The sequence below is a fragment of the Alosa alosa genome, chromosome 16 (assembly GCF_017589495.1).
Source record: "Alosa alosa isolate M-15738 ecotype Scorff River chromosome 16, AALO_Geno_1.1, whole genome shotgun sequence".
Lineage (NCBI taxonomy): Eukaryota > Metazoa > Chordata > Actinopteri > Clupeiformes > Clupeidae > Alosa > Alosa alosa.
The window spans coordinates 6,605,635-6,624,925 of record NC_063204.1 but is presented as its reverse complement, the minus strand read 5'-3'; the positions used below and the strand labels follow the sequence as shown (position 1 = coordinate 6,624,925).

The 19,291-nt window shown below is 43.3% G+C and overlaps 1 protein-coding gene across 4 annotated transcripts in view; it reads right to left on the bottom strand.

Moving 5' to 3' along the window:
- Positions 1-852: 852 nt before the first annotated feature.
- snx7 (sorting nexin 7) overlaps positions 853-19,291 on the bottom strand; it is an 18,540-nt gene continuing 101 nt past the window's right edge. Inside the window, exons 1-9 of one of the 4 annotated variants that reach the window (XM_048265833.1) lie at positions 19,131-19,291; positions 16,356-16,553; positions 15,511-15,621; positions 14,437-14,601; positions 11,276-11,474; positions 10,361-10,560; positions 9,734-9,820; positions 8,314-8,415; positions 853-2,682 (exon numbers count right to left, since the gene is read on the bottom strand). The exon at positions 19,131-19,291 is cut by the window's right edge and continues 100 nt beyond it. In XM_048265833.1, coding sequence (XP_048121790.1) covers positions 2,455-2,682; positions 8,314-8,415; positions 9,734-9,820; positions 10,361-10,560; positions 11,276-11,474; positions 14,437-14,601; positions 15,511-15,621; positions 16,356-16,553; positions 19,131-19,253 — 1,413 coding nt within the window. In that variant the 5' untranslated portion in view covers positions 19,254-19,291 and the 3' untranslated portion in view covers positions 853-2,454. Of the gene's footprint in view, positions 2,683-3,793; positions 3,931-8,284; positions 8,416-9,733; positions 9,821-10,360; positions 10,561-11,275; positions 11,475-14,436; positions 14,602-15,510; positions 15,622-16,355; positions 16,554-18,624; positions 18,745-19,130 lie in introns of those variants that run through there. The other 3 variants (XM_048265836.1, XM_048265835.1, XM_048265834.1) reach the window with 3 other exon arrangements.

The following is a 19,291-nucleotide window of genomic DNA, read 5'->3' as shown; positions in this document are numbered from 1 at the left end:
TTCATCCCTTTATCTCTCTCTCTTCCTCCATCCCTTCATCTCGCTCTCCCTCTTTTCCTCCATCTCTTTCTCTACCCCCCTTATACCCCCCTGTCACCACTTGAAGTAGTGGCTGAGCTGAGGCCCATCTCGTCACCTCAGACGGTCAGCACTCTCCTGCCCCCCCCACCACCCCCGTGAGGACCGGTGTTATTGAGCTCTCCCTGATGGGGATAAATCATTCAAAGCCTCAGACACAAACGCCTCTCCTCTCCTGCCCTCTCCTCTGCTCACTCTCTCCATCTCTCAGCTCTGCCAAGGTAACACACCTTTCAGAGAAATCAGAAGTAAAAGCTCGAGCAGCGGTGAACTCCTCAGCTCATTTGCCACACTCATCAGCGGAGGCTAATGGCACTTCTCATTGCCAACTCTTATCAGGTCTTACCATTCACACTCACTCCCTCCCTCTCTCTCTCTCACACACACACACACACACACACACACTCGTACACATACACACATGGTCTTTGGAGTGTTTCAGCCCATTTCCATGAATTGTAGACATATCACTGGAGTTTCTAAATTAGAAATCACAGTGGTGAGTGTCCAATCACTCACACACTTTCCCAGTACCTGCTTTGCAACCCAACAGCGCAGCTTGAGGCTGATACACAACAGCACACTTGCATGAGAAATGGCCTTCCAGCTGATAGCAATCATTTAGACGAGAAACCTACAAAAAATCAAAAATAATAGAAACAAGCAACTGACCCAGAGCCATCTCATTTGCAACATCTGGATTAATTAGTCTGCTTAATTGCTGTCGTTTTATTTTTGCCTTCAGGACCCCCCACTCCTCCTCCTCCTCCCCAATCTCTCTTGTTCCTGACTGTGTATAACTAATGTGAGTGCCTTGAGCCAAACTCATATCAACAACAAACAAACAAACAAACAAACAAACAAACAAACAAACTCACAAGGCGGCCGGGCCAAATCTCCAGTCTGGGGCGGCAGGGGGCTGCAGGCCATGGGGGAGTTTTCCGTGCGGCAGTCATTAGAAAGCACACTGTCATTCCATTTGATGTCAAAACATCCACCCTCAAGGCCAGCCTTTCAAACCCAGCCCCTCCCGGGCCCAGCAGGAACGAAAAGCTGCGAGCGCGAAAGTGAAGTGTTTGTGTGGCTGTTGATTATTGGAATCTATTTCTCCAGTGGCGGTAAGAAAAGGAGAGTGAGGAGAGGCCTCAGAGGTGAGGCTTCTGAGGGGCCCCTCTGGAGATGCCAACGCCGATAACGATGCGGAGAACCTCCAAGACCTTTGGTGATATCTCTGTGCCACTGCTGGAGGGCTCCCAGGGGTGAGCGTGTGTGCTTGGTGAGAGATGGCAGGATATAGTAAGGGAAGAAACACGCAATCTAAACCATTCAGCCGAAGGGACAAGACTCCACGAGAGGAAGAGGAGTGGGAAGAAATTAAACAATCTGCTTCCAAATGGCATAAGGAGGTCTTTCTCTATGTGTGCATCTGCAGCACCTTTCATTCCTACTCAGCCAGAGGGTTTTTTTCCCAGCTGAAAAGGTTATTCCCTGCTCTGAGCAGCGGCAAAGAGTGAATATGAGGCAGTGCTGCCCTCTGTTGGAAGAAGAACAGACTTGCAAGCACATACGACAGCCACATTCACAGCCACATCCATGTCACTACTTTATATTTTCATTTTCTATGAACTGCAAAGGAACTTTCATGAATTCCTTTTTTCATATGATACTATATCATTTGGCTTTTTAATGACATACTAAAGTATATCATTTGGCTTTTGCCTTTATGTAGATACAGTTGAGAGTGACAGGGAGGAACTGAGAGAGAGGTTGGGTGGGATCCAGAGATGACCGCAGGTCGGAATCAAAACCGGGTGTCTGTGGGCACTTGCAGCCAAAAGTGGTCTGCCGGTTGTGCCAAAGCTCCCCTCAGACATTCAACCATTTCTTTGGACGCACTTAATGCATTTGCATTTTAAAGAGAGAAAAAAGATCAATGGAAAAATCGGTCTGTCAGCATTTGGTTCAGGTCAAAAGAATTACTGGAGCTCGAAAATGTGTCCCCACAAGCCAGACAAACCTTCCTGATATTGAGACCAACAAAATTATAACTTCCAAAAAATGCCACTGATGCAAGTGGGCTGTAATAGCTGCCTAACTGCACAGTGGTTGAGTGTGGCTGTGCTCAACTCAACTGATTTTTTTTAAAGTATGGTGTTGTCATGAATATTTTATTGGAAAAGTAAAGATAAAAACCTTACTGATTTATTCTCCTTAGTCGCGGTTTGTTTATGTTTATGGTAGTTATTATGTTCAATTCAATTTAGTCTATTACTAATATTGGTATTTCTTTTACCTAGGCTATAAGACTTCATTTTTTTGTCTGCTAAGAACTATAGCCATAAACATAACACATGAGCTTAGCACATCCACGGATAATCAGAGTGTGATTGATACGAGTCGTGTATCAAAAGTGTGGTGAGGTTGTGGTGGTTTGAGGTGAGTGACCCTCACCTTCTCGTAGTAGTCGACGTTCTTCTGGGCGGTGGAGACGAAGGCGTCCTTCAGGTCGCTCCGCATGCTCCTCTGCCAGCGACTCCAGTCCCCCTTCAGAGCGTTGTTGGCCCACTCCACGCGGTCCTCCAGCTTATCGATCTCCTCCTTCAGCTGGGCACCACATGCACACGCACAAATACAACACACACAGTCCCACTCATCATCAATCAAAACATTTACAGAGCAGGTACACATGCACGCACACATGCACGCACACACACACCAACACACACTGCCTCTTGGTAACACACCCAAATTGCTCACTCAAACACTTCCCTCTTTCTCACACACACACACACACACTGCCTCTTGGTAACACACCCAAATTGCTCACTCAAACACTTCCCTCTTTCTCACACACACACACACACACTTAAGTATTAGAACATACACCACTAGTCTCACTTATCTGACACACACGTACACACCTACAAATCATGCATGAATGCACACTCAGTCTGGACACAGTCCAGAGTGCTTGAGTTAGTGATGAGGCCATCACTGAATAGTTGGGAAAGCAGAAACAAGATGTTAGTCCCTTTTCTATTAAAACCCTACCAGAGCATCACATATGTTAGACTGCAGTGCATCCTAGTGCATCCCCTGACGGTGCCGTGCTGTTGTAAGGCTTCACTTCTGACTGTGAGGGGCTGGGCAGTGGAGTTAATGTAATGCGCCATAATGAACTGATTAATCGGGGGCCATTAATTAAGACAATTTGGTCGTTGGCAAAGCTTGAGGCTGCCTCTAATTAGGGTGCCTCGGCTGTTTTTGATGATTGAGAGAAGCGCGGGCAGACATGACCCACTTGGGTTATGCCTTTAGTTCAAAAGTGCACACACACACAAACACACACACAAAACACACACATCCCCATCCTTTTGATATTTGATGTGTGTGGGAGAAAGGGGAAAGTGCAGAGTAGTAAAGATTTTCTGCCAGGTTGGCTAGGGTGTCATTGTGTCAGGAGTGAGCGGTGTGACATTTATGCCTCTCAGGTGCTCTGCCCTGCCCAACTCATAACAGCAGGCAGTTAGGCTCTGCAGTGTTTTCGACCAGGACACCTCATCAAGGTAATTCCACAAGGCAGACACGCGCGCACACACAATATGTACATGTAGCTGACATATGCAGGTACATTTGTTTTACATACATACACACACACACACACACACACACACACACACACACACACACACACACACACACACACACACACACACACACACACTTAAGTATTAGAACATACACCACTAGTCTCACTTATCTGACACACACGTACACACCTACAAATCATGCATGAATGCACACTCAGTCTGGACACAGTCCAGAGTGCTTGAGTTAGTGATGAGGCCATCACTGAATAGTTGGGAAAGCAGAAACAAGATGTTAGTCCCTTTTCTATTCGCTTTCCCTACCAGAGCATCACATATGTTAGACTCGCAGTGCATCCTAGTGCATCCCTGACGGGTGCCGTGCTGTTGTAAGGCTTCACTTCTGACTGTGAGGGCTGGGCAGTGGAGTTAATGTAATGCGCCATAATGAACTGATTAATCGGGGGCCATTAATTAAGACAATTTGGTCGTTGGCAAAGCTTGAGGCTGCCTCTAATTAGGGTGCCTCGGCTGTTTTTGATGATTGAGAGAAGCGCGGGCAGACATGACCCACTTGGGTTATGCCTTTAGTTCAAAAGTGCACACACACACAAACACACACACAAAACACACACATCCCCATCCTTTTGATATTTGATGTGTGTGGGAGAAAGGGGAAAGTGCAGAGTAGTAAAGATTTTCTGCCAGGTTGGCTAGGGTGTCATTGTGTCAGGAGTGAGCGGTGTGACATTTATGCCTCTCAGGTGCTCTGCCCTGCCCAACTCATAACAGCAGGCAGTTAGGCTCTGCAGTGTTTTCGACCAGGACACCTCATCAAGGTAATTCCACAAGGCAGACACGCGCGCACACACAATATGTACATGTAGCTGACATATGCAGGTACATTTGTTTTACATACATACACACACACACACACACACACACACACACACACACACACACACACACACACACACACACACACACACACACACACACACACACTGACATTTATCTAATAAAGCATTTCTCTAAAGACAATTTAGACTTGAACCTTTGTACTTGAATGTACACAGGCTCACACAAACATTTGTCTGCCTCTAGTGACTTGACTGAAGAGGATGAGAGAATATACAATGAATTAGGCTAGTGCACTCAGATGGAACAAATTGGAGAAATTGAATTGAAAAGATGGAAACAACTTGTGTATGTGTTATGAAGACAAAGTTTAACAAAGAAGAACCAGGGATAGAAGAAGTGGTGTGCCTACTACTGCTGTGTGTGTGTGTGTGTGTGTGTGTGTGTTATTAATGTCTGGTTTGACGTGGCTGCCTCAGTAAGCCGTGGCGGAACAAAGGGTCAGAGCTCAATGGGCAGTTGAGGGGAAAGTATCGCCATGGCGATCACTTAACATCTCCCTGTGCCGATGTCCCCAGTGACAGCCAGGACAGTTCATTAGTTACAGTGATTGGTTCTTGTCGTCATTAGTGCACACACACTCTCACTCTCTCTCCCTCACACACACACACACACACACACACAGACAAACACACACAAACAGACACTCATTGCACACCCACACACATCAAGGAAACACATGCACCAATTAGCACCCTAAGGACAAGATTAGACTGACTTCTGAGTCACAGTTGGTATGACTGGATGTCCTTGCCTCATGGAATCAAAGATTTTGTGTATTATTACTATGAACAAACACTAGGGAATACAAAGATCTCATCAACAGAACTGTTTTTACAGTGAGCGCTGGACACAAAAAAAGAAACAGTGAGGGCTGAAGAAGGCAAAATGTCCTGTCCAATACTGCCCTCTACTGGCCAAAGCTACAAGAGACACGTAACAGTACAACAGATTACTGTTGTACAACTGAGAACACAAATAAACTCCTGAATTTGTTTATATGCAAAACATTAGCACACAGGATAGAGGTACTATTGATTTCTAGTGAGGATGAGACTCCTGTATGTTCCCGTATTAACACATTGTTAATTCTCACTAACTGTCAAACTTCCTCCCCAGTTTAAAAGCTCATGCCAGCCACTTTTACTTCCTGATTTCACTCCACAAAAGGGCACTGGGTCAGAGATAGTTGGATTTGGCCTCTTCCCTGCAAAGTCTGTGCAGCTAATATGACGCAGTAGCCAGTCAGTGTCACTGCACACAAATAAGTTGCCACATTAGAAAAGTGAGTGAGAGGAGTACATCATCCAATCGGAGGTTGAGTTGTTGTGGAGGAAGTGAGAAAGCTGATCTTCAGTGGTCTGATGAGCTCATAACCAAAAGGCTGGAGACAATGGGAAGTGCCAGAGGCCAGATCCGCACAGTTCTAGGAAAAACCCTAAGCACCACTATGACCACGGTGTGGGTTACAAGAGAGGGCTGTGTGCTACAGACGACGTTTAAACTTGTACATCTTGCATGTCTGCAGCCATTTCGTGCACACTGAGCTCACCACATTTCTTCAAATGTGTGTAAAGGTTCTCTTAGGCACTCCAGGGTGGAAATTCAGCACAGACCTGAGGAGGCTAAAATCAAACTGTCTACAAGGACACTTCTTAGGAAAGCCGCCCACCACATACTTGACTACGGCCTTGTATTCAGCGACAGCATTAGGAAAAACAAAACAAATCACACGTGCGGTTTTGTTTTGGACTGCCAATGCATATAGGAGAACAAAAGGGAGAATGGGACGCGTCAATGCCAGCACCTGGCTCCCATCATCACAAACAATGGCACAATTTCCTGCTCATCCACAGACGCAGCAGCAGCCTCACTGACAACAACCACCGCTGGGTTGGCACCTGCAGCCAGTTGCTACCGCTACCACTGCTACCGCCACCATGTTGATTTTTGGCAACATATCAACAGAAATAAATAAAACAAAATAAATGAATAATAGCAAATTGTATTCCTACCATCTACTGAACAAAACAAAACAACAGATTTCCCTTAGTTGCCTTATTTCTTAGACATATATGATCTATTTCTCATTAAATGATGAGTGAATGGGAAGGAGAGAGGAGAACAGGCATATGAGGAGGAAGTGCTGGCCATACTCCAGTAAGAATAAGCTGATCTGGATTAATAAGTAAAATGGGTGAAGATGACAAAGACATACAGAATTTGTTTCAAGTAATGGACAGGAGTCATACTTAACCCATTATACCTTCATATCCTTTTCCCAAGAGAGTCGAGCAGCAATGATTGATGCTGCATCTGGTCAGTTGAGCATCCCCATGCATTCCCATACAACCCATATTTCACCTTACTTAGCCTCAGAATTAATGTCATCCAATCACACAAGCTGAAGCTGTTAAGAGTGAGTAAGAGCCCGTCAACAGCCTGGTAGGAGTTAGAGTAATCTAGACCAGGGCTGGGTGATCTTCCCTGCAAAAGGACAGGCATGGTTCCAGGTCTCGTAGTCCTGACTGTGTGTTTGAATCAGATGTGTTGAATCACATGGGTGGACTGAACACTGTAACCATACAGGCCCTCAATATGAAGAAGTCCCACAGCCCTGATCTAGGTCACCGTCTAGGCCAGTTTCTCAATCCTGTTCCTTGGGAAGCACAAACAGCCATGTTTTCCAACTTCCTCTGCCCCCCCACCTCATATTTAAGTAGTCATGTCTTGGGGAACAACCCTTTACTAGCTCAACCAGGAGCGCCCAGCAGGAATACAATGGTATGGGATGGGTTAAGTGAGGTGTGGTTAAGCAGGGTCAGCTGGAGAACACATTGCGCAGTGGTGCCCTGGAAGGACAGAGAAACCCTGGTCGATAGAGACCACAGCAGCCTGGCCGCGTGCCAGACACACAGGTGCGGTCAGAGGTGGAGACAGAGTGAGGAACCACACGTGGACAGATAAACCTGGCCGATTGGTTAGCAGGATGAGGAACCACAGACGGAAAGATAAACCTGGCCGATTGGTTAGCAGGATGAGGAACCATAGACGGAAAGATAAACCTGGCCAATGGGTTAGCTTCGCTGGCAGAGCTGGTAACATTTTAGTTTTTCTAAACTGTTGAGAAACATATTTATTATCCAACACTTGCTGACTTGCTGGTCCCTTACCAATCCCTTATAGGACTTTGCAGGTCTGTAGACACTTCCCCTTCAACCACCAGGTGGAAATTCTATGCTGTGGTAGATTCCACATACTTCACATAACCCTGGGAAAAATCCACTATGTACACATTTGTATAGTAGTTTTTGTTAATGTATATGTCTACTATGGAGTGGAATCATATACCATAAAGGTGTGTAGACCTAATAACAGTTAAGTAAATGTGCTACTGTACAGGAATAGCCAAATAACATTAAAAGTTAATCACTTAAAAAACAACTAAAAAGCAGATCAATTCTAATTAAAAAATGAAATAAAATAGAAAGTCTTGTTGATTATGACAAACTGGAGCATCATCGTCCATCCTCTCTCTTACTCTACTCATTAAAACGTAATGGTCTAACCGTGGACAGACCAGGTCATAATGCAACATTATACACTTTACTGCAGCATGGAAAATGTTACCAGCTCAGACTAGCACTGGAAAAATAAAAACTGCACAGGTGAGAGAGCAGTCGGCAGGACAGAGCAGAGACCTCATGCAGAGGGAGGGACGCTTCGATACCTCGCCGATCTCCCCGGTCAGCCTCTGCTGCCGCTGCTGTCGGGCCTCCTCTGGGTTTTTGCCGAGCAGGCTCTGCCACACAACGCCGCGCTCTCTGGGGTCCTTCAATGGCGCAGGTGCAGGGTATCTCAGTTAGGGTCAGTTGGGTTCAGTTGTTCAGTCATTTACAACTCATACTAATGTCAGTGTCAAATCGTTCAGATGAATCACCTCAGTTTGAGTTTCTTCTCAATTCATGTTTGATTTAACTGAATTTAGTATCAGCTTCAGTTAAGTTACACATTAATAATATTCATCTTCTAAGGTTTGCTGTAATTTCTGTCATTATTTATATCTGTGGGGTCATTTCTGTTCCTATTCATTTCTGTAGGTCACAAGATCATTTTATCTCAAAAGAGAGCAGAGAAAGCACTACTAGGCCTCCAAGCAACTTGTGTTTTTCCAACAGCGCTTGTGTTTCTGTGTGTGCTGTTGGCTAATGTGTGTGTTTTAATGATACAATTACAGGAACAATACGCAGCCCTGTAAGAGCCTCTGTTTTCTCCTGCCTGAAAAGAGCCCATTCAGGCCTTATAACAGTAGGGCCTGTGGTGAAAGACTGGCTCTGTTCTAACTCCACTAACTGTATTATCCATTTAAATGCTGATAATACAGCATGCTGCAGCACAAAAAGGAATAGTCAAGAGATTTGGGTTGAAGGAGTCTGTGATCCCGCCTTGACAGTGCAGTGCAAATAGTCTGTTTAAACATCAGGCTCTATCAATATCTTAGTGTGCATTGATCAAGACACCCACAGAGACTAGCTGCAAACGCAACAGTTTGACATTTCATGCTGCACTAACAAGCCTCGGGTCCTTGGAAGAACTGCGCTGGAAAATAGAAAGCCGGTTCCGACGCAGAAACCCACCGGGGAATCTCTTACCTCCCGTACAGGTGTTGCACAAGTGCATCGTGGGAAATTAAAAAGGAACATCTCCTTGCGCTCTCTAAAAAAAAAAAGCAGAGTTCAATAAAGCAATTTGGCTGCTAAGTACGCTCGAGGTTCGATGATCTCTGGTGGCTACCATGACCCAATTAAAAAACTGAGAAGAAAAGGTCAGTGCTAAGCTGGAGAAACCAGGGAGACATTTTCATGACACCAACATCTCTGCGTGGGTACCACTCAATAACACTTGTGAGTGTACAACGGTATAAGAGGGCATGCGATGCCATTCCCTGGCTCTCGCCGAGGCATTTCAGAGTAATCTCTGGTGTGGGCCGATACATGCAATATTACTGGAGCTCTCACGCGGTTCGAAATGGAAATGAGAGAGCAGATGTGGGTGCGGCGACGCAAGGCTTTTCTGCTTATGATCTTTCAGAAAATTGCACATCGCCTGTTAAGACTCCACCTCGAAACGAGGGCGAGTAGAGCGCTTACCGCGTCTCGGTCAGCCCTCTTGGCGGCTAGCGCCTCGTTCTTGGCTTCCAGCTCAGCCTGCATGTTGTCTCGTCTTCTGAGCACGGCCTAGAAGAAGAAAAAAGTAAAAGCTGATCGATTCATGAAGTGCACACCGCAAAGCCCTTCTCCATAAAGAGGCAATAAAAATAATATCCAGCATATTGATCTTAGCCGGGACTCTTTGGAATTGGCCGCTAGACAAATGGAGGCTGTCTTGTTTGTCAAACACACATTACCAGTGATTTTCAGATAAGGAATGCCTAGGCGCTCTAATGCTCTTGCTCAAAACGTTATGGGTTTTTTCCCCATGACATGACATGCTAGGACCATGCCTCCCTCTCAAAGCTGAAGTACCTGAGAACTTCTTTATTGTTATTTATTCATTGAGAGAGAAACTCACTGAATAGAGTAATGGAAAAGTGAATATGTTAATATAATGTTAATATATAATACATACATGTTAATATAAGAAATATGTTATAGCCTACAAATAACAAAACTACATGTTTAAATATAATACACAAGTAAACACTAATTTACAGCCGTCCCTCACACAAAACCAAAATATTTTGTGATTAAGAGGGCTATGGAAGGACAGGTATGTACCTTTAAGGTGTCGGTACTCAGCACATACTCGTGCAGGGTAGGGGCCAGGCAGTCCGAGAGCTGGCGCACCTGTCCCTCCGTCTCCTGGAAACACCTGTCCAGACAGTTGGCCACACCCTTCAGGGGCTCAGCCAGCTCCTCTTCCGAGCCCGACCAGAGTGTGTAGGTGGGGGCGTACTCCTTCATCTCCTCCAGGTACTCTGCAGCAGACAGAGAAAAACATATAATTACCCAGACTGGAAGAGACCAAACAGCACAATGTACCGTTAAGACCATAGAATTATAAACCCAGACTGGAAGAGACCAAACAGCACAATGTATTATTAAGCACAAGGTAATATTTAGACAGGGTTGGGTTCAGGACAAGAATTCAACAAATACACCATGATCACATGGAACCATTCAACCAATCAAGATGGACGATGGATTGAGGACAAAAAGGCAACATCATCAATCATACTTCATGTAGGTACAAACTGTTTTTAGACAAAAATATACTGGCACATTTTTTATTAACTCAGCATTATTCAAAGCAGAGAGCATTATGCCCATGAATAAGCATCACTTTGTTATGAGGAATGGTTACCCAGACAATACATTATGACATAGTAGGGGACAAGGATCATTTAATTCAGAAAAAAGGCTATTGCACAAAAATGCCCAATTTGTTGCCAAACTGTTTTCATGCAAGATTGAACAAAATATAACCACCTTGACCCTGAAAGAAAATGGACTGTTTCCAAACCTTACACCCTCACCCTCAGTCATCTTTATATATTACAAAGACATATATCCATATAGAACTAGCATGTGTATTGCTATAAGTCTACATTGAATGTTTTCAATTTATGTACATTCTAGTTCGATAAGAGTGGTTACAAACCAAAGTGTTGACTAAACCAATGTGTGGCTCACCCCTTTCCTCTTTGACTATCCTCTGAGTGATTCTGTCCAGCGAGGTCATCTTCTGGCTGAAGGACTCCACATACTCCTGGATGGAGTTGAACTCTTCCGGCCGGTTTTTCACTCCGCGCACCGACGCTGCCACCGCTCTGACCGTCTCCCCCATCCGACTGAGGAAGCCCGGGCCCTGCTTCTTGTGAGAGGCCAGTTCCTGCAAGAGATAGAGGTCAGCATGAACTTTATCTCGGTACAGTAATTCCCTGTGTATTAGCCGCATTGTGTATAAAACCGCAGGACAGTGTTTTGTGCAAATTAAAAAAACAAACATGTATTAACCACACAGCCGTGGCTTACTGGTTAGCGCTTCAGACTTGTAACCGGAGGGTTGCCAGTTCGAACCCCGACCAGTAGGCATGGCTGAAGTGCCCCTGAGCAAGGCACCTAACCCCTCACTGCTTCCCGAGCGCTGCTGTTGTTGCAGGAAGCTCACTGCGCCGGGATTAGTGTGTGCTTCACCTCACTGTGTGTTCACTGAGTGATGAGTGTGTTTCACATGGATTGGGATAAATGCAGAGACCAAATTTCTCTCACAGGATCAAAAGAGTATATACTATACATTGTGTATAAACCACAGGACAGTGTTTTGTGCGAATTAAAAAAAAACAACAAAATCCATGTATTAACCACACCCATGTATTAACCGCAGTGAGCAAAAGCCCAAAGCATCAGAATTAGATAGTGCTTTAACCATAAAAAAGAATGAAGAAAACAAATAATGCATATTTTCTAATTAATAACCAAACTCTAGTCTTAAGCCCAATTCACACCAAAGACTCGCGACAAGATGAGCTGCAACATTCTATAAACCAGCAACTTGCTGCAACCTTCTAAAACCTTGCAACTGTGACTAGACACGATTAATGCATTGCGACGGCTTGCAACAGCTGGCAACGACGTACAACATTTAATTCACACCTCTGCAACTCCTTTCTGCAACGGTTTCGTCTCGTCGTGAATCTTTGGTGTGAATTGGGCTTTATACTGGGTTTTGTGTGGAATCTCAAATCTGCATGCATTCATAAATCACTCCAGCACTCTTGTGTTTCTGTCCTTTTGCATGTGCTCCTTTGATGTCTTTCACACGGCAGAAGGTCAGGGCAAGGTTCTCAATGTATGCTGTTCACTAGGGCTGTGCAAATAATCTAATTAATCAATCAATGTGATAATGACTTCCAGAAATATAATGATTATTTTGCTACATTCAGTTTTATAACAATGCTCTCCTTTTTTGTTGTGTAATGCAGTTGTTGTGTGCATTATTTTTTTACATGTATGTTTTCCTGTTAAAAAATAAAAAAATGTAATGTAAAACATTTAAGTTTTGAAAATGGATGATAGTTTCAAAATCACTAAATAAACATTTCATAATCGTGATCTCAATATTGAACAAAATAATCGTGATGATGATTTTTGCCCTACTGTTCATTGTGGTTGAGCCATCTCAGAAGGTCACCTTGAAGTTAACCAACATTTGCCATTCAAAGGGTACACATCATATTTTTTATGTAGACTCAGAGTGTTTGGTGTGGACCAGAGGATTATGTTTTTATTATATCAGGCTGTAATGGAGAGCTTGATCAGATATGGGATGTCAGTATGGTTTGGCAACCTCACTGTGCAACTGAAAAACAAGCTCAGCCGTCTGATTCACAGTGATATGAAGGGGATGGGAAGGAAGGAGTACCAGTCCCTGCAGTCTTTATATGACTAGTCTGTAGGCAAGCTCAGAGGATACTGACCAGTCTGTAGGCAAGCTCAGAGGATACTGACCAGTCTGTAGGCAAGCTCAGAGGATACTGACCAGTCTGTAGGCAAGCTCAGAGGATACTGACCAGTCTGTAGGCAAGCTCAGAGGATACTGACTAGTCTGTAGGCAACCTCAGAGGATACTGACTAGTCTATAGGCAAGCTCAGAGGATATTGACTGACCCATTACATATCCTATACACAGAATGGCCTCAGGTAGAAGATACAGAGTCACACACTGTAAACTGAACTGAAGTCATTTGTGCCTACCTCCATCAAACTTTTAAATGAGGCTGCAGTCATTGTGCAATGGCTCCATGGCGTTTATGTTTATGTTTGGTGGCTCAGCAGCAGAAACTACTTTGAATTGCCTGCTACCTTACTGTATTTGAATCTCTTATCCAAATCATCTTGCAAAACAATGCCCTTGTGCACACATTTCTGCATGATAAGCTCATAGGAAAATCCACCCCCGTGCTTGACACTGGGAAGACCATATATAATAGACAGACACAGCTACTGATTGAGCATGGCAAGATTATTGATTTTGGGAGAAAGCACACATACTGAAAAAGTTCACAGCTTCTGAGCACACATGCCTAGAATTTGTGGAATGTTTGCTAGGAAAATAGACTCTATTCATCCCACGCTAGCTGATCACACTGGCTACCACAGCAGAGCTATAACTAGCCTGACAATAATCTGCGGCACAATGAGCTATCTGTTTATAATGATCTGATGTTTAATGTGTCCTCGTGTTCCATAAGCGACTGCAGGCTATGGTTCATATGAAGGCGAGGCATCAACATAAGCCTCATCCGTGTCTCTTCGGGCCTCGTTAACCTTGATGAACGAGTATGTGCTGCCATCTCCTCCTAACAATCGCCTGTTACTTTGACTACACTGAGAACAGAGGTGAAAAGAAGAGAGAGTACAGCGGTGTTAATCTTACAGGGTCGGATGTGTGTGTGCGTGTGTGTGGGTTGGGGGATAGGGAGAGCTCAGCAGGGGGGCACAGCGAAAGTGTCTGCGGAGTTTGTTAGAGCGCTAATCCTCTTACAGGCTGTAATTGAGACCATGTTTGAGTAACCACAATGCAAAGCAAGGTGACTTGCATGCATGTAATCAGGCGGTCTGAACCTTGAACGATAATCAGATTTGTGTGTATGTGTGTGTGTGTGGGTCTGATGACTGTGTGTGTGTCTATGTGTCTGATGTCGATGGGTAAGTACATATGAGACAACAGAGGGCACATTATTAGTTGGCAGTCTGTCTGGCACCAGTGGCCAAGGTCAAACTCAAAACTCATAGAGGGGAGTGAGTGTGTGTGAGTGTGAGTGAGTGTGTGTGTGTAGAGTGGGACTTACCCAGGCCTGAGCACTAAGGAAGACCTTTAAGTCTTCGTTGCAGGAGAGGATAGGGTGCTCGGCGATGCGGTTGAGGAAGTGGTGGAGGGCCCTCCGGCGGGTCTCGATGAAGTCGTCATTGAACCTCTCCACCATCCCCTTCATGACAAACTTCTCTGGTAAGGGCTGGGGGTCAGAGATCTTTCAGATGAGTCACATGACCACAAATGGAGATTAAGAGATTAAATGATCTATTAGAAGTCTCATCTAATACATGCACAGCAGGCTTGTGCAAAATTCCAGAATTGAATTGAAACTGGCTCTTAAATTCCAATTCAATTCTTGAATTTCCCTTGCATTTCAATTGAGGTAGCAAACAGGAAGCAGAATTGCCATTCGAATTGTGCACAACCCTGATGCACAGACAAAGATGAAGAATCACACGTTCATACTTGTCTTGAAAGGATATGCTAGATTACTACAATTGTGCAATATTATTTTTGCCATAATGAGATCCTTTCAAGAACCTTTAGGAGGATAGAAACAGATTTATTCCTAAGTGGATTGTGTAAGATCTTTAAGAAAAACTTGCTACTCTTGCAGTTATTACTGAATGCTTGAAATTGAGGATTAGTTTAGATCTTATGGTTGTACCCTGTCTATTTCATCACTCTGAGGACATTTTGAGTTTTCATATACAAACTCATTTTCATAACCATTTTGTTTCTGACACGCTTTTAAAATATTCCAAATTTAGTAATGTCAAAATCGTTAAAAACAAAAGCTAGAAACAGCACAAATGCATTCTTTGAAACTTAAAGAGTAAAATAAACTGAAGTTATAAACTCTCATTTGATCTATGAACTCACTGGTATGAAAGATCATCAAACCTGGATAGTTCTGTGTGACACTAGGAAGTATTTCCAAAATAATGGTCTATGGCCATGACCTGAATATAGCACATTGTTATAGAAAAAACATGCAATTTTAAGCCCCAATGCTGACAGAGAGGCAAAAAGACTAAAAGTCTTTGACTGTGTTGTTTTGACATGCTGTACTTTCAGACTGGGCTCTCGGTGTGTGAATCCCACTTACATGCACAATCAGCGTGGGGTGGGCCTCCTCTAGACGCCCTCTCAGCCACAGGAAGTCCTGATAGCGCCGGCGTACCTCATACTCAGAGGAGTCAAACTCGCTGCGGGTGGTCTGGTCAGTACAAGTGGGGACAATAAGCACCAGCAGGGTAACTCGTACATCAAACTCATACAACTTACTTCAACCACTTATCAAAGCAGCACTCCACATTTTTTAGATCTGGTGTGCATTTTTTAGCAACACTATTAACAGATAACAGAACAAATCCATGACGCATGACATCTCCCTGTTACTTCCTTGCATCACTATTTCCTTTAATGTGCATCTCTGGCCTATAACACTGCCAGATGCTTAAACTCAGTCCTTGGTTGATTTGCTCAGATCTATTTAAAGTTACACAAGTAGAGGCCTTTGCACATGAAAATATAGTTATTTCAATGTAATGCAGGAGGTAAAAAAACTAATAAGGGTGAAGGACAAAGGGGCCATTTCATGGATCCACCACACAACAAAATCAAATTAGGGCTCCACTGCATGACTCGTGTTTTCATAACGTACTAGTAAGAGAGCACGGTACATGTGCAAATTCAAAGGCTGTGTGCGATTCACCCATTCCTTTCTTGTTTCATGGTCCCATGATACTCCGCATTTCTATATACTAAAAAATGAGATATGGTTTTCTATGTGGCATATGTCCATTACAAACAAAATGTATTCAAATCTATGATTCACTGTATGGTTCTTCAACATAATAATTCTTCTTTTAACATAATGATCATGAACACTCTGCGTCATGCAAACAGAATCTTTGTGCAACTACCACTGCCTGATGCTTGGGGACCTACCTTGGTGACAACCCTGTAAGTGATGAATGTCTCAATGGTAGTGATATGGCTCTCTGGGTTGTCCACTGTGATGAAGAGGTCTTTCGCACCTGGGTCCTCTTCCTCTTCCTCCTCGTCAAATTTGTACTGGTTAATCATGGAGCCCGGCGACGTCTGCATGGAGGCATTGAAAGACCCTCCGTCTGTGTTTGTTGTATCCTATAGAACACACACACACACAATGAGTGCAAGCAACCAAACAATCGGGGCAACTGCTCTGAATACGGAAGGTCATCAGCAATCCCAACGTGAAGCTGTCAAACGATAACAGCAGGGGGTTGAAAATGAATTAGACTTATCTGGAATGTTTTCAATGAAAATGGGAGAAAGGAGTGATTGCAAGATGAAGGTCACCGAGGTGTCCGATAAAGTTGCACCTGCATAAAACAAACCAGCACTGGGCTGTCCGTCTCCAGATAAAAGCATCCCTTGTGTACCACGTCACACCTCTGATCCCTGTGACAGGATCTGGTGGAATCAGATTTTTACAGGAGGAAGATGCTATCCCAGAATTGTTACGCGTACAACTTTGAGGATGCACAATTTGCTTTGGTCTATACAGTGTTTCCACTACTTTTGACAACATTTCAAAACGTTCCCATTACGTTTCAAGTGAAACCTTTTCCATTCCTATTCCAATATTACTGGTAGGTCATCACATTATAGAACATCACACAACAAACATTATCCGTTGAAGGATACCATAAGACTGAATTTACAGGCCTGGGATATGGGCCTCCCATGATTGGTCATTCTAGTGCTGCTAATGAGCAATAATGAATGGTCTGTTTGCAGAAATAAATACTAATAGGCCTAAATACTAGTAAAAACCAGAGAAACCAAAACCAGATTCCACATGTAAAGAATGGCGTAAACACCCTGATATGGGAGTGAAATTTAATTTTGAGTGAGTAACAATTTGTTTCATTTTTCAAATTCCATATCCCACATGACTTACAAATGGGTCAAACCTTTGAACAAGCATGGGCATTCTGCCACAAGACATTGGAGAATATCCACCCAGTGATTTCAAAACTTCAGGGATATTTTTTCTATCATGTGGACAAAAACACAAACAGGTTTGGACATTACCTGACTCACCCTGTTTTTTCCCCATGATAGGCCATATAGTCAAACCTGTTTGCATATGGAATGACCGATTCCACTGATGCTCCCTAGCTCTGAGCCAGCTTTTATTGCTGCCACTGCAGGAAAGCTTCCTGTCATAACAAACTAGGCCCATGTCAGCAGAAACAAATCTCTTAGAGGACCTTTCACAGAAAAGAAAAGAAGGATGATACTATGAAAAATAGTTGGATATAGCGTGGAAAAAGCCAGGTTGGTGTACTAATAACATTAGTGCCTCAGTAAGAAATTAGGTTAGCTGGCTAAATGAACACCCTGAAACTAACATTTTATGATGAGAACAAAAGACCCTTTTATTTCAAAAACGGCAAATAACTAGGGCTGTCAAAATAACTGATTAATTTCGATTAATTAATTTGAGAAAAAATAAATGATTAAAAAAATTAGTGCAGATTAATCGATTCCGTATGACCTTTGACCCAGAGCCGTTCTAGTCAGTAAAAATTAGACTGTAAAATGAAGGAGAGAGAAGAAAACGTGCTGCCTGGATCATTGATTGGAACATTTACTTTTAAAAAACGGTCTGATGGTGTTGATAAAAATAAAGTGTTGAAAATAAAGTCCTTTGCGATGTCTGCAAGTGTTGACATTGAGGAGAGTGTTAATTTATTTTCATTGTGTCCCCTAGGTTATATCTGTGGCCTGAAATGCCTTGTATGTGAAAAAAAAAAAAACTTCTTCCCGAAGCACTTTTGAATTTATTTCCTTAACATATTAGGTCATATCATAGATTATTATGGCCATTATTTGAACAGTGAAAATAATAAAAGAGTTTTTGAACTTTAATGTCACTAATGCTGATTATTCAATGATTCATTTGAATTTAAATATTTAAAATACTTTCACAGCAACATTAATTTAGATTAATTAATCACAGAGTATGTAATCAATTAGATTAACTTTTTTAATCGATTGACAGCCCTACAAATAACTTAAAATAGTGAGCTAACAGCGGCCCAATCTGTGTCAATCCGTGCAGTGATACTTCGAGGGCAGGGCAGGGGATCAGAGAGGTTTGTTAGCAGGATCCTGCAAATGAGCAAGTTGTTAGATAGTGACGATAACAGAACAAGTGTTTACTCACCAATTAGCAGATCTGCGCTAATGTAGCCTAATGTAATTGTGTAGCCTATGTGAGATTGTTATTACCGATTCTCCGTTGTGTGACACTGCCAGTGTCCGAGAGGAACATAACATCACCTGATAGCTGACCTTTGATTTTTAACATTAGTTAGGAAGTACTTCTGACGTAGAGAGAGAGCGGCTGCAACCACCACTACAGGTAAAACAATGTTGCAATGGAGTAGACACAGGGCAACAATGCAAAAGAACCCTCCTGGCAGATGATGCGCTAGTTTGATAAATGTACATGGGTTAAAATAGTAATTTAGGAAATCAGTATAATTTTTCATTTGACATGCCGAACGCTATTGTGTTTCTCGGAACAGTGACAAGTTAAAACTGCCCATCCACTGAAAAACAGGCGCTGCCCCTATCCACGTAGCAGTTTTATGCTAGTCACTGTTGCCACTCTTCCTACTTCACTTTTACTCGTTTCATTCAAAAACCTGGCATACTTTGGGTATTTACCTTGCTGAATACTTCCAAATCATCGTCTTCATCTAATTCTAACATTTGTCCTGAAAGATCTGCCGGAATTGTTTGAGCTGGGGTAGTCGGAGAGACAGCTGAATCGGCGACATTCCCACTCATGACTCTCTTTATGTTTTTTTCAACCACAGCCAGCCCAT